At 41.3% G+C, this 15779-nt stretch overlaps 1 protein-coding gene across 2 annotated transcripts in view; it reads left to right on the forward strand.

The window, feature by feature from the left end:
• The first annotated feature begins 101 nt into the window (after positions 1–101).
• Positions 102–15779, forward strand: part of ATP8A1 (ATPase phospholipid transporting 8A1) — a 232815-nt gene continuing 217137 nt past the window's right edge. For both annotated transcript variants that reach the window (XM_042984609.1, XM_042984610.1), the window contains exon 1: positions 102–240. In XM_042984609.1, the coding sequence (XP_042840543.1) occupies positions 192–240 (49 nt within the window). In that variant the 5' untranslated portion in view covers positions 102–191. The remainder of the gene's footprint in view (positions 241–15779) is intronic.

Raw genomic sequence — 15779 nt, forward strand, 5'->3', positions numbered from 1 at the left:
CCACCACCTTCGTAGTCTCTTCCTCCAGCTCCGGCGTGCGGGGGCCGTCCGGCGGCGGCGCTGCCCTGGGTGGGCTGCGGGGCCCGCGCGGCCGCTGAGCACTCGGCGCCGCGCAGCCAGGTCTCCCGCCCGCGCGGCGCCGTGACAGGTGCAGAGTCCCAGCTGAGGATCCACCTGCGGCGGGCGCAGCGATGCCCACCATGCGGAGGACCGTGTCGGAAATCCGCTCCCGCGCGGAGGGTGAGCGGCCGCCGCAGCGCGGGGCTGTGCGCGCAGCGCGCACGGGGGTGGCTCAGGGCCAGCTTGGGGTCGGGCCGTGTGTGTGTTAGGGAAAAGATGCCCCCGTCCCACCTCTTCCCCTAGGTAAGTCTGGCTGTCGTGCCTGCCCTGGCAGATCCTTCTCCCAGCGCCGCCTGCAGTGCATTCGCAGACCCCTTCCCGGCTCTAGAGCCCTGAAATTGGTGTCCTCGGCGGGAGCCCCAGGGCTTGCTTTACACCGCAGCGTGACAACTCGGTTCCTGTCACCGAGGGCTCTCGTCCTGCCCACCGCCCTCCCCGCTAGCGCACCAGCCACCCTGTCTCCACTTGGCTTCTTCACCCTATAGAACAGACCCCAGCCCGCCGCCCCCGCCTCTGGCACCCACCTTTTTGCAGCTCCCTCCCCGCGGTTCCCCAAGGAGCGGGGTGCGTTTTCCAGATTCAGGATCCTTTGATCCACAGCCCCTTGCCTCTGACAGCGTGAGGAGCCTTAATTGCGGCTGGGTGCCCAGCGGGTTCTGTGCATTACGGTCTGCAATTCTCCCTCCTGCAGTGGAGTCCACCCAGCTTCCGTCTGCGATCTCATTTTTGTTTTTCCTTTTCCTTGATGTCCTCACTTTGGCCAGCTAAGCTGACTTTTTAGCTAGGTGGAAGCCGTTTTCTTTGCTCCACCCAGGGCCAGCTGTTGAATGGCTACACCTGTCAGCAGTGAGCAACAGATGCCCAAGGGTATAGCAAGTAAGCTTTTGGAGGGCTGAGACACCCTCTTCATCTTATCTCAGGAGCCCTCAGCATTCTTCCTGGCAAGTGACAGTCACTCGGTAAACATTTCTTGATTTTGCTTATGGCAAAGCCAAGGTTGTACATATCTCGAGTTTTGTTTTGTTTTTCTCTCCCATAAACCAGGACTTGAATTTGCAAAGGGTGGAATAACATGGTTTTGAGAACTAGTCTATCTTGCCGTCATCACTGGTTCCCACCCTCCCCCCTCCACCCCCCTCCCTTAATGTGAGGCAGGTGGTAAAGTGGTTTTAGAAAGGTCTAGCAGTTAGGAGACTAGGACTCCAGGGCTTGAGACAGGCCATTTTACTGTTTTTCCTCCTCAGAATCTTCATGTTAAAAAAAAAAAAAAAAAAAAAAATGGGGACATCGAGTTGTAGTATCTGTGGTTTATTTGTTACAGCGTTTAGGCAATACTAAATGAAATGGTTCTGAGTAGTGGCCACACAGGAGTCAAAGCTGACCTGTGTCCTACATAGGAATTTCGTACATACTTATTGTTATTTGTACTGTAATGGAAAAGTATGTAAGACATGACAATTTTGGATACAAGGTGAATAAATGGTAGTATCATTTTTTAAAAGTACATGGTAAAAAATTTATTCGTTCTTTTTCATCTTATCCATCTGAGTGAAATGAATGAATATTTCTAATCATCTGAGTGAGCCATACAGGTAATGAAAATAGAGTGGTAATAATTGGGATTGTTTTTTCAAATAGCAGCAACTAATGAACCATGTATCGTGGGAAATCAGAAAAAGAGAAAAGACCAGAAAACAATGCAAAACCTGTGGCATGTGAGTGGGTGTTATTAATACCGAAATGCTACAGTATTGTTTTTTTATTGTTATGTGTATTTTTCCAAGCATTTTCTCAACACTTCTGGAAGTAAGTGAAGGTGGTCTCATCCGATAGTTGAGGAAACCGTGGCCCACGTTGAGGTACTTGCCCAAGGTCAAGTAGCTAGTTCAGTGACACGTTTGGACTTACAGCTCTGGGAAAATAAGGACTTTTTAATTTAATCTTTGTATTCCCTGTGCATCCCGGGGTCAGGGCCATAATGGAGCTTGGTGAATGACTCTTCCCTCGCATAGTGGTTGATTTCAGTTTATTATGTGCTCAGTAGGTTGCTCAGGACTATGGTGAGGACAACATAAATAATGACTCTGTAGGCTGGAGATATGGCTCATTGCCCGCCCTGCCCACACTTTTCTTTCCTAAGGCATATTCTCCTTTGACAGCTCCTGCTGCCTAAAGGGCCTTGTTCTGAACTGCAACGCCTTTGGCTCAGCTGATTGGACCAGGGTGGTCTCATGACTCAAGGGCAGACAATCCTACAAGGTAGTGCAGACACTTGTAACCTTGTGGTTTGGCTCAAAAAGATTCTCTGTGGTGAGCATCTCTCTCATGGGAAGAGTTAAGCCGGAGGGTGAAAATTGAAACAGAAAGGGACAGAGGTGAATAGGCTAGTGGAGGAAAGAATGGCTGGCTCTAATAGGTCACATGAATGCTGCTGTCATGAGGAAGCAGGAACTATGGTAAACAGAGAAAAATAGGAGAGAGAATGGATTGGATGGAGAGAATGGGGCAGAGAGACAGATGCTGACAGGCAGTAGCCCAGCCTTGGAACTCCTCCCTCCCTGAGTTTTCTAGTCACTGTTCCCAAGCAGTGTTAGAATAAGCTCTTTTTTTCCCTCCAAGTGACTTAAATGGGTTTCTGTTCCCTGCAGCCAGATTGGCCAGATGCACGGCTTTCCTGTGTACAAGTTATTTACATCCCAATTAGGGCTAGAGAACTTACAAGAAATAAGGAATAAATAGTCCACGAGGGGATGCTATTAATTGAACATTGTGCTTTCTATGGCTGACATACATACCATTGGAGGTCAGGACATAGAACATGAGGCCTACTGAGTGAATACTTCATTGAGGAATAATTTGAGATGAGTGCTTCCCAAACTTTAAGGAACACATCAGTCATCTAGGGATCTTGTTAGGTATAGATTCCAAGTTGGTAGGTCTGGGATGGGGCTGCAGCTGTTGCATTTCTGACAAACTCCCAGATAATGCTGGATGGCACTGGCCTTCAGGTCTGTGTAGCAAGATTTCAAAGGATATTGCCTTTTTTTTTTTCTTTCAGTAGTTGGGAGGGTGTTAAAGGTAGAGAGTAACCAATTGAAAAAATGGTGAAAGTCAACATAGCTTATTTGAGAGATATTAAGGAAATTAGCCAGGAGCAGAGGAGACTTGGAAGGAGCAGGATATAAATATGTATAGGTAAATTACTGCTAGATTACAAGGTATTTCAAATGCCAAGATGAGTCATTTGGATACAGAATCAAGTATTTGAAGGAGATCTTAGAGTTTGTCTAATCCATTTCTCCTTCAAGCATGAGTCCAGTGTGTAATATATGTAACAGGGCCAGTTAGGCCCCAAATCATCATAGGGGAATGACATCCCCAAAAAAGTAAATGTCTTAGAAAGATGCATCTGGAAGCATGTTGGATGGTTTGGAGAGAATGGCAAGATAGACTCTTATCATTAAAAAAAAAATCTAGTAATGACAAAGGTCAGGATTAGTTTTGAAGTACAGCAGTGAGAATGGGAAGGGAGGAATCTGAGATATTGCTGAGTAAAACATTAACTCATTCAGCAGGTATCTGTTGAGCTCCTACAAGTTCTATTTCAGGTACTTGGGATACATTGGTGAACAGGATAGAAAAAAGCTCTGCCCTGGAGGTGCTTACATTTTAGTGAGTTAAGAGACCAGGAAAACACAATGAATTAGCAAATTATAGAATTTGTTATGTAGTAAGTACTACAGGAAATATAACAGGAAGGTATGATGCATAAGGTTGGTGGATGGATTACAATTTTTTTTTTTAATTTTTTAACGTTTATTTATTTTTGAGACAGAGAGAGACAGAGTATGAACAGGGGAGGGGCAGAGAGAGAGGGAGACACAGAATCCGAAATGGGCTCCAGGCTCTGAGCTGTCAGCACAGAGCCCGACGCGGGGCTTGAACTCACGGACTGTGAGATCATGACCTGAGCCGAAGTCGGATGCTCAACCGACTGAGCCACCCAGGCGCCCCTGGATTACAATTTTAAATAGGTTGATTAGGCTGGCCTTCACTGAAAAGATGCCATGGAGAAAGTGAAGGAATTAGCCTTGTGGAGATCTAGGGGAAGGAAGAGTGTTCTAGGTAGAGGGAATAGTCACAGCACAGGCCCCCAAGACAAGAGAGTCAGGAGTGTTAAAGGAACAGTGTGGGGGAGAATAGTAGGAAAGGAGGTCACAAAAGTCACATCATAGAACATAGCAATATAGATCGGGAGACAAATGGATTAAAATAAAAGGAAATTCTAAAGCAGGAATTTTGAATTCTAATGTTTGTAAGATCTCTAGTATCTCATTAAAGCCACATTTTGGGGGTGTTACTCATGAAGATTTTCTTCATTAGATCTGCAGGACTGAGAATCTACATTCTTAATGAACGTCCTAGGATGTTCTGGTATAAGTGAAACACATTTTGAGGACCTCTGCTCTTGTCTTGAATCTGACTGATTGGGAAAATTATTAAAAGATAAGGAACTTGAGGAGAGTCAATACAATGAGAAGTAGTAATTGTGGGATATCCAAGGGGATGTGTTTTGAAGATACTTAGAATTGGAAGGTAGATGTGGGCAAAATCAAATGGGAATCTTGAGTTCAGAGGTAATAGGTAATCCCTGAGACTAGATAAATTTTCCAGAGGGCAAAACAGGATGAAACAGAAGACTAAGAATCCTGAATTTCTTCATTTTTACCCCAGCTAAATCAAATGAGTCTCTGAATACAACATTAGGAATGTTAGAATCAGGGATGGAAATTGTGGTGGTTTATACAGAATTTTCTCTTGTAACACTAGAATGGAGGTAAGCAGTCCAGAGCAGCTATGCTTGATACATAAAATTGGAAGGGACATTGTCTCCTTACACCTTTCTGCTTCACCATCTTCCATGAAGTCATAACGTGGTTGCTGGGGTTCCAACCATCATGGAAAAGCTCCAGGTAGGAAAACACAGAAAGATGAAAGACCAAAAGGTTTTCCTGGAAGTACCACACAAAGACTCTTGTTTATTTTACTGTGGCTTCCATCTGCAAGGGAAGCTGGGAATGGAATTTTCTAGCTAGCCACATTACTCAGTGTTTTATTACTAAAGGAGAAAGAAAGAATGGCTATTGGGTACACAGCTAACAGGCACAGAGACCTTCAGGTGTTGAGATTGGCAAAGGCTCTTGCTTGAAATAAAGGAGTGTTCTCGAGCTCATAATTGATAAAATAATAAGCATTTAATTGTTCAAAACTAAGGAAATGTATACATACACACACACCTGTCCAATAGTTTGCATTTTCTTCTGCTGAATATTAGGCTAAAATGTAAGGCATTCATTTGGTTGTGTAAAATATGTGCGAAGTGATCAATTTAGTTGTTTTAGGCATTGTTTTCCTAAACTAGTCAGTGTAAATGGCAACTTTAAAATGTTTGCAATTTTATAGCATATTGTGTTTTATTTACTTAAAAGATAGTGAAAGGAACATTCGGGTAGTTTCTGTAAGAATTATTAAAGGGAAATTTGGGGGAGGTTTCATTTGTCCAGGTAAAAGATGACTAAGAATACCTGTTCCTTTAATAAGCATGTATTATGCACCTGCTGTGTGCCAGCTAGTTGGGTGATGAGACAAAAAGGTGTGGTGAATGAATGAGATCCCAAAGGAAACCTGGAGATCGGTTTTAGATTTAGAACTGATACGGCATTGTGAGAGAGTGGGAATGTGAGTATAGTGATACTTCACAAAATCAGTATTTGAGAATCCCCAATATATTTCATTTCGCTTAGTGCAATTCTAGAGATAGTAAGTGTGGCAGAACTAAAATTTTTAAGGTTTTCTAAAATATAGCATATCGTTCACATTTTCATCATGTCATTTCAAAAACAGTGAGAACTGAATCATGTGCTACTTTACAACCATAGGAAAGTTTGTGTGGTGAGTATAGTTTTGAAGTTGAGTTTCTCTAGTATGAACCCTACAGTATAGGTTTCTGTTCACAGAGTTTCATTAGAATGTAAATGTTGTAAAGGCAGCAGTCTCATTCTTCACTGCTAGCTGGAGCCCGTACCTTTCAAAGCTATTATTCTCTGGATCGTCAATTCCCTAAACTAAAGGCGGGGATTTTTGTCTATTTTGTTTACCGATACATGGCTCCCACTGAGGACGTTGCCTGGAATGTAATAGAAGCTCAGATATTGTTGAATGAATAAATTAATCTTATGACTTAGAGGTAAGATGATCTAGAGATGCCTTACAACTAGACCTATTTGACACCCTCCTCCTGCGAGAGCAATTTAAAAACAAAACAAAAAACAAACAAAAACAACAGTGTGAACAGTGTGATCTGTTTACTGCTCTACACTGCACTTCGGGTAGTGGCCCTCCATGTTTGTCACATGAATGGATAACTCTGAACTTTGTTTTTAATGGAAAAGCCTAACATTGTTCTCTGGATCTTAGAAGTTTCACACTTGCTCATTGGAAAAAAATGCGCACTGTAAAAGGTGTCAGAAAGACAGTAAAAATCACCCCAAACTATGCCTTCCAAATATAACTACTGTTAACATTTTAATATATATATATGTATATATTTGCAACTATTTTCCAGTGGGAAACAGTGATAGTTTATATTCTCTGCCTAGAGCTGAGCCTAGAATTTAGTAGGGGCTCAATACTATTTGCTGAATACATAGATCATTAATTTCATGAAATCTTAACATTTTTATGTTAGTGTATAATTACTAAGGGATTTTCTATGGCATTTAGGTCATTTCAGGTTTTTAAAAAGGATTCTTGAATAAGCATTTTTAGACATTTGTACACTTTTCTGATTATTTCTTTGTAAAAAGGCCCTAGGAAAGGGATTTCTGGATCAAAAGTATGCATCTTTTAAATGGCTATTGATACATATTTCAAAATTGCTGGAAAGATTGTATCAATTTATGCATCTACTAAAAGTAACCAAGAGTGCATACTTCTCTATTCCTTCTCCAACATTGTATTGCCACCTTTCTCACCCTTATGAATATCTGATGCAAAAAATGAATCTCTAAGTTTACATTGCTTTCAGTTATTAGGTTAAATATATTTTGTCATAAAATGACATGGAATTTGTTTTGTATTGAAATTTAAGAGCTTCTCATATGTTAAAGATAGTAATTTTTCGCTGCTTATAGTTTGTTAACTTCTTTATAGTGTTTTCTAGTGTATGTTAATTTTCAGAAGCATTTTTTAAATTAAAAAAATCATTGTAGTTGGCATACAATGTTACATTAGTTTCAGATGTATAACATAATGATTGAACTTCTCCATGCATTATGCTCTGCTCACTGCCAAGTGTAGCCACCTTCTGTCACCTCACAGTACTGTTACAATACAATTGACTATAATCCCTATGCTGTACTTTTCATTCCTATGACTTTTTCATTCCATATCTGGAAGCCTGTACCTCCCACTCCCCTTCACCCGTTTTGCCCATCCTTTCTACCCCCCTTGCCTCTGACAACCATTGGTTTGTTCTCTGTATCTGTGAGTCTGTTTCTGTTTTTTGTTTCTTTGTTCATTTCTTTTATTTATGAAATTCCACACATAAGTGAAATCATGTAATTTGTCTTCCTCTGACCTTTTTCACTTAGCAGGTCCTGTAGGTCCTGGAGTCTGTAGGCCCATCCCACAGGGATGTGTTGTCTCAAATGGCAAGATTTCATTCTTCTTTATGGCTGAGTAATATTCCATTATATGTATGTATGTGTGTGTGGATCCATCCATCGGTGGATTCTTGGGTTGCTTCCATATCTTCAGTATGGTAAATAGTGCTGCAATAAACATAGGGGTGCATATATCTTTTCAAATTAGTGTTTTCGTTTCCTTTGGGTAAGTACCCAGTGGTAGTATTACTGGATCACATGGTATTTACATTTTCAATTTTTTTGCACAATCTCCTTATTGTTTTCCATAGTGGCTATACCAGTTTACATTCTCCTTAATGGTAAATGAGGGTTCCTTTTTCTTCACATCCTCGCCAACACTTATTTGTCTTTCCAATAACAGCCATTCTGACAGGTGTAAGGTGATATCTCATTGTGGTTTTGATTTGCATTCCCCTGATGGTTAGTGATGTTGAGATACTCTCATGTGTCTCTTGGCCTTCTGTACATCTTTGGAAAAATGTCTCTTCATGTCATCTGCCCATTTTTAATCAGATTATTTGTCTTCTTGATAGTTGTATAACTTCTTTATATATGTTGGATATTAACCCCTAATCAGATATATTTATTTGCAAATATCTTCTCCCATTCACTAGGTTTCTTTTTCATTTTGTTGATGATTTTCTTCATTATGCAAAAGTTTGTTTGTTTGTGTGTTTGTTTTGGTGGGATCCCAATAGTTTATTTTTGCTTTTGATTCTCTTGCCTCAGGAGACATCTCTAGAAAAATGTTGCTAAGGCTAATGTCCAAGAGATTATTGCCTACTTTTTCTTTTCTTTCTTTTTTTTTTTTAAGTTTACTTATTTATTTTGAGAGAGAGAGAGAGAGAGAGCGCACATGTGTGTGCACAGGCAATTTGGGGATGGGCAGAGAGAGGGGGAGAGGGAGAATCCCAAGGAGGCTCTGTGCTCAATCTCCCAAACCATGAGATCATGACCTCAGCCGAAATCAAGAGTCAGATGCTTAACCGACTGAGCCACCCAGGTGCTCCATGCTTATTTTTTCTTTAAGGAGTTTTATTCTTTCATATCTTACATATCTCATCTCTTTAATCCATTTTGAGTTTGTTTTGGTGTATGACATAAACAAGTGGTCTAGTTTCATTATTTTGCATGTAGCTCTCTGGTTCTCCAAACACCATTTATTGAAGAGGCTGTCTTTTTCCCCTTTGTGTATTCTGGCTTCCCTTGTTGTAATTTTAAAAATAATTTTTTTTAAATGTTATTCACTTTTGAGAGAGACACAGCATGAGCAGGTGAGGGGCAGAGAGAGAGGGAGACACAGAATCTGAAGCAGGCTCCAGGCTCTGAGCTGTCAGCATAGAGCCTGATGTGGAGCTCCAACCCACGAACCCTGAGATCATTACCTGAGCTAAAGTTCAATGCTTAACTGGCTATTTATTCATTTTTTAAGAGAGAGAGCACAAGCAGGGTAGGAGCAGAGAAAGAGGGAGACACAGAATCTGAAGCAGGCTACAGGTTCTGAGCTGTCAGCACAGAGCCCAACATGGGGCTCCAACCCACAAACCATGAGATCGTGACCTGACCTGAAGTTGGATGCTTAACCAACTGAGCCACCCAGGTGCCCCACCTTTGTTTTAGATTAATTAACCATATAAGCATGGGCTTATTTCTGGGCTCTCTATCCTGTTCCATTGATGTATATATTTTTGTGCCAATGCCATACTGTTTTGATTACCATAGCTTTGTATGTAGTATGGCTTGAAATCTAGGATTGTGGTCCCCTCCTACTTTGTTCTTCTTTTTCAAGATTACTTTGGCTATTCAGGGTCCTTTGTGGTTTCTTATAAATTTTAGGATTCTTTGTTCTAGTTCTGTTTAAAATACTATTGGTTTTTGATAGGCATTGCATTGAATCTATAGATTGCTTTGGGCAGTATGGATTTTTTAACAATATTCTTCCATCTATGAGCACAGTATATCTTTCCATCTTCATGTGTCATCTTCAATTTCTTCAATCAGTGTTTTAGGTTTCAGAGTACAAGTCTTTTACTTCTTTGGTTTTTAGGTATTTTCGGTGGGGTGGGGGGGAGTTCAGTTGTGAGTAGAATTGTTTTCTTAGTTTCTCTTTCTGCTATTTTGTTATTAGTGTATAGAAACACAACAGATTTCTGTGTATTTTGTATCCTGCAACTTTCCTGACTTCATTTATTCCAATTTCTTGGTGAAGTCTTCAGGGTTTTATATATATTTGTGTATATGTGCATATATAGTATGTGTGTATAATCATGTAATCTGCAAATAGTTTTACTTCTTCCTTACCAATTTGGATGCCTTTTCTTTCTTTTTCTTGTGTGATTGCTGTGGCTAGGACTTCCAGTATTATCATAAGTAAATGTGACATGCATTGACATACTTGTCTTATTTCTGATCTTAAAGGAAAGGCCTTCAGCTTTTCCCCATGGAGTATGATGTTAGCTGTGGGTTTGTCGTATATGGCCTTTATTATGTTGAGATATATTCCTTCTAAACCCACTTTAAGAGTTTTATCCATGGATATTGAATTTTGTCAAATGCTTTTTCTGCATCTGTTGAGATGATTATATGGGTTTTTTCCTTCATTTTGTTAATGTGATGCATCATGTTTTTAAATTTTTTTTAATGTTAATTTATATTTCAGAGAGAGAGGGGCAGTGACAGTGTGTGAGCAGGGAAGGGGCCAAGAGAGAGAGATGGAGACAGAATCTGAAGTAGGCTCCAGGCTCCAGTCTCCGAGCTGTCAGCACAGAGCCCCAATGCAGGGCTTAAACTCAGAAGGCATGAGATTGTGACCTGAGCCAAAGTCAGACACTCAACCTACTGAGCCACCCAGATGCCCCAAATGTGGTGCATCATGTTGATTGATTTTTGGATATTGAACCATTATTGCATCCTGGGATAAATATCAGTTGATCATGGTAAATGATTCTTCTAATGTATTGTTGAATGTGGTTTGCCAATATTTAGTTGAGGATTTTTGCATATATGTTTATCAGGAATATTGGCCTCATATGGCCTGGCTGCTGAGTGAGGATCTGTAGCTGGGGCTGTGCAAGCCTGGAGTGTTCTGGGATGCTTTGCCCTTGAGTGCCCTTGGCAAGATGGCTGTAGCTATCGTGGGTACTGTCTAGGGTGTCCCAGCATGTACCGCACTGGGGCCCACTTTGGTGGGATGGCTTGAGCTGGTGTCGGCGAGGGGTCCAGGCTCACTGAGGCAGCAGGCCAGCTGGGGTGCTCAGACTCAGCTCCCATCTGCTCTGTCAACAAACAGTGGCACAAACAGTGGCGCTCATCAACCCGTCTAACTCTGGAGAGTATTCCATGGCTCCCTTGTGGTTTAGCACATTTCTGGATAACTTCCTTTATATTCTATTTGCTGTTTTAAACTGTGGCTGGACAGGGTTATGGGCCCACGCTCACGGAGGCAGCAGACCAGCCAGGGTGCCCAGACCCCAATTTTGTCTGCACTATCCAGGTGGAGGGGTAATATAATGTAACAGGGCTGCTGGTGGCCAACCCCACTGACTTGGGGAGTTCCAGCAGGCCCGCCAGTGCTTGGTGGATACAGTTCTTTTAAACTGAAGCTTTTTTTCTGTGCCCCAGGACAGATGAGTCTGCTTACAGTCCCTCAGTACTGCTGTTCATGGTGTTGGAGGTAGGCGTTCCCAGTTGTTACCATGTCTCTGACTCTCCTGCCACCCTCTATGTGGTTTCTCTAACTTTTGTTGTACAGAAGCTGCAGTCATCCATATGTAGGTGTAGATTCAGTGTGTCCACCAAAGAGGGGATTTTAAGGTCTTTCTACGTCGCCAGCTTGGACCCTTCCCTACATCCAAGTTAATTTTTATGATGTATCATCTTTCAGTTTTGTCATTAAAATTTATACTTTAATGTCATATTTCTCATTTCAAGGTAAAGGTAATTTTTCACTTACATTTTTCTTCTAGTACTTTTGCATTTCAGTTTAAACAGCTGTATGTGCAATTCCTGTGGGGTTTATTTTGTTGTGAACTGGGAGGTAGGGATCTAATTTTATTTTTCCTCAAATTATAATCCACGTGAGATAATAATCATGTATTTAATACTACATTCTTTTCATATTGCTTTGAGGTGTTTCTTTTATCTACTAAATTGACATATGTAGTTGAGTCACTTCTGGGAGCATTCTCTCCCCCTTTTCTCTGCCCTCCCCTCTCTGTTTTGGTCTCTTTTGACCCCTGCTATCAACTTCCATTCCGCAATTAGGAACTATCCTCATAGCTCTCTTACTCTCGCTGCTCTTTTATCTGATTTTTTTCGTGTTTATTTTTCCACTTGACCCAGTGAATGCATCACTCAGTCAAGATTAAAAATGTTTTGAGAGGGGCACCTAGGTGGCTCAGTTGGTTAAGCGTCCCACTTGGGCTTAGGTTATGATCGTGCAGTTTGTGGGTTTGAGCCCTGCGTTGGGATATATGCTGACAGCTCAGAGCCTGGAGCCTGCTTCAGACTCTGTGTCTTTCTCTCTCTCTGCCCCTCCCCTATTCTCTCTCTCTCTCTCTCAAAAATAAGTAAACACTTAAAAAAATGTGTTGGGATATTTATTGGGATTGCATTGTTATGAATTTACTGAGAAAGTTGACATCTTTCATATGTTGGGTCATTGAAGGTTGGTTTCTTTTCTCCATTTATTGGTATTTCTCTCCTGTATTCTCTCCTGGTATTTATCTTCAAATAAATCCTGTCTACTTCAATAATTTGTTCATAGATTTATATTTTATGAAGATATTGTCAATAGAATCCTTTCTACGTTGTGTGTTCTTGTTTGACTGCTAACACATGTGAGGTGTTTGATTTTGACACTGACCATCAGTCTGAATTCTTTGAGTAGTTTTTCAGATAATTTTCATCTTTAGAAGTTGTAAAGTTATATTGTATGTCATGAAACAAAGTATTTTTAAATGGGGTTTTCAATTAAACTTGATCAGGTATGTTTTGGTTACACTATTTTTTTTTAGCAAGATTGGTTCATTTTCATCTGCTGAAGTCTTGTGGACTCTGGTTCCAACAGACTACTTTGAAGGTTTCACATAAGAGCCCTTACAAAGTAGCAGAGATACTACTCTTCTGCTACGAGTACAGGTCAGAATTTAGACCGACTGGGATTTAACTAATGATTCCATGGAATCTGTTTATGTCAAATTGGCATTCCTATCTCAGATCAACACTAAGAGAAATAGAATGTGAGCTACAAATGCTAGACACGTGTAGTTTTTAATAATCTGGTGGCCATAGTTTAAAAATGAAAAGAAACAGGTGAAATTAATTTTAATAATATATTTTCTTTTACCTAGTATATCCAGAATACTATTTCACCGTATTTTGGATATAAAAATTAATAATGAGGTACTTTGCATTCAGTTTTCGTGTTATGTTTCAGAGTGCTGCATATTTTGTATTTATAGCACATCTCAGTTTGCACTAGTCTCATGTTGTCAGTTGCCCACGTGGCCAGTGGCTGTCATTCTGGGCAGCACAGTTTGCAAACTACACCTCTACCATGTGTTTACATGTTAGGATTTACTAGCATTCTTCAGAATAAAACTTCACAGTGGAAATCATGGCTCGAAGTAAGCGTATTAAAAATATGTGTGTGGCTGTGCCTCTCAGCTTCTTTTCTTACAATAGAAGGCTGTCAAGAATACGCTCATAAAACCTTATCAGTGCTTAAATGATACTGCTTTTGACATGGCTCTTGTGGCAATTTAGAGGTTTTATGTAAGTACATCATGGCATCTTTTGGAGCTATTGTTTTTTGTTTTTCTTTTTTTAATTCTCTTTTTAAATCTCTTTAATGAGCAAAAGCCATCCTGCTCTACCTTCCTATTATTTTCCGCTTAAATGTTAACACGTGATGTGTATACATAGATAGTAACTTTGAGTAGTATGCTTTTATATACAGCATTGCCATCACTTTGGTTAATCTAAGGGGACTGTAGCACTTGGCTTCCCAGTCATTTACACAGCTAACTGGGCAAAGGGAAATGTCCATTTTATTTTATTTTTTTAATTTTTTTTTAATGTTTATTTATTTTTGAGAGAAACAAAGACAGAATGGGAGTGGGTTAGGGGCAGAGAGAGAGGGAGACACAGAATCCCAAGCAGGCTCCAGGCTCTGAGCTGTCAGCACAGAGCCCGACACGGGGCTCGAACTCACGAGCTGTGAGATCATGACCTGAGCCAAAGTCGGACGCTCAACCGACTGAGCCACCCAGGCACCCCGAAAATGTCCATTTTAAATTGAGCCTCCGTTCATTATTTTGTGTGAGACATCTTTGAAGATCAGTGATCTTTTTTTAAAAGATTTTTTCAATGTTTATTTTTGAAAGAGAGTGCGTGCGGGGGAGGGGCAGAGAGAGAGAGAGAGACAGACAGACAGACAGACAGACAGAATCTGAAGCAGGCTGCAGGCGCTGAGCTGTCAGCCCAGAGCCCGACGCAGGGTTTGAATTCACGAACTGTGAGATTATGACCTGATCCGGAGTCTGAGGGAGCCACCCAGGTGCCCTGAAGATGACTGATCTTGATCTATCTGGGGTTGTATTTAACAGGATCCGATTAGTCAGGTGACAGTTGAGGCAGAGGTTATTATTAAGAAGGCCAGAGTTAGCCTGGATTCTCGACCAGGAAACCACTTTAGTAGGCCAGACCTATTTAGAATACAAGATTGGCTTTCATGAGGGAAGCAGGCAAACAGTGGTATACGAGGGTGGATCTGAGAGTTGGTTTATTCTGACACAATCTAGAATAGCTTCTGCAAATGGCTTGGGTCTCATTGCTTACCTCAGGTCCTAAAAGAAATGCAGCTTGGTGTCAAAGAAATCCCTTTCCAGCATCTGCGTCCCAACTTTTCCTCTGATCTCTCCCTCACCTTTGTGTGGACTTAGCCCTGCCCCAGCCCTGCAAACCTTAAAGATAGGAGACATTTAAGGAGCTCTGACTTAGCACTCTAAGGATATGGCATGAATCACCCTGTCACCATTTCCTTGACCTTGGTACCTATCACAGCAGCTCAGAGCTCCTGGAGTGGGGCCCTGCCTTCCTTACTCTGGGAGAGGAGACCCTCCTTCCTGACCATAGCTTGAAACTGTACTTGTGAGCAAGTCTGATGCCAAACCAGGCCTGCCAAGAGTTCTGGATATCATTTGCTTTCACCTTCCCCACTATTGCTCTTGGCCAGCTGTCTGGACAAACCCGTCGCTCCATGTTGGAGCTCTTTGATTCTGGGTGCATCTGTAGTCCATGACCATTTTTCCTGGATCCCTCCCTTGCCCTGCCACTGTATTGTTATCCTAATGGCTGTGACAAGTTTGACCCTTTCCAGTTCCCACCTATCTAGTCTATCTTACTTTACTTTTTTTTTTTTTTATAACCCAGGCCATGTCCTATCTGACAAAATTAAATCAATAAAACAAGATCTCTGTGTATAGATTTTACCCAAATTTGATATGGTGCTCTATACCTTAAGCTTAAGTTGGGCTCATTCCACCATCAATGCCAGAATGATTGTGATAAAAGTTCGCAGGTGGACTTACTCCACTTTTGTAACTTTATTTTCACAGTTATGAATAGTGGTTAGAGAAATGACGTGAAGAAGAATGATTCTGTCTGCCATCTTTAATGTGTGTCCGACGTGGTCAGGCAGGGGGAGGCTTGTGTACTGTGGATTGTTTTATAGCCTTGTTGTGTGTACCTCAGTGCTGCTCGACCCGGGTTGCACAGCGAATCAGATTGGGAGCTTCTAAGTAATACTGATACCTGGATGCATCACAGACCAGTGGAATCAGTCTGGTCCATTGGGCATATGGATCAAGCACTGATATTTTCTCTCCCAGGTAATTCTGAAGTGCAGCAATGCTGAAAAATACTGGTGTAGTGAATTTGCTTACTTTGCAG

This window comes from Panthera tigris, chromosome B1 (assembly GCF_018350195.1).
Source record: "Panthera tigris isolate Pti1 chromosome B1, P.tigris_Pti1_mat1.1, whole genome shotgun sequence".
In the NCBI taxonomy this organism is placed as follows: Eukaryota; Metazoa; Chordata; class Mammalia; order Carnivora; family Felidae; genus Panthera; species Panthera tigris.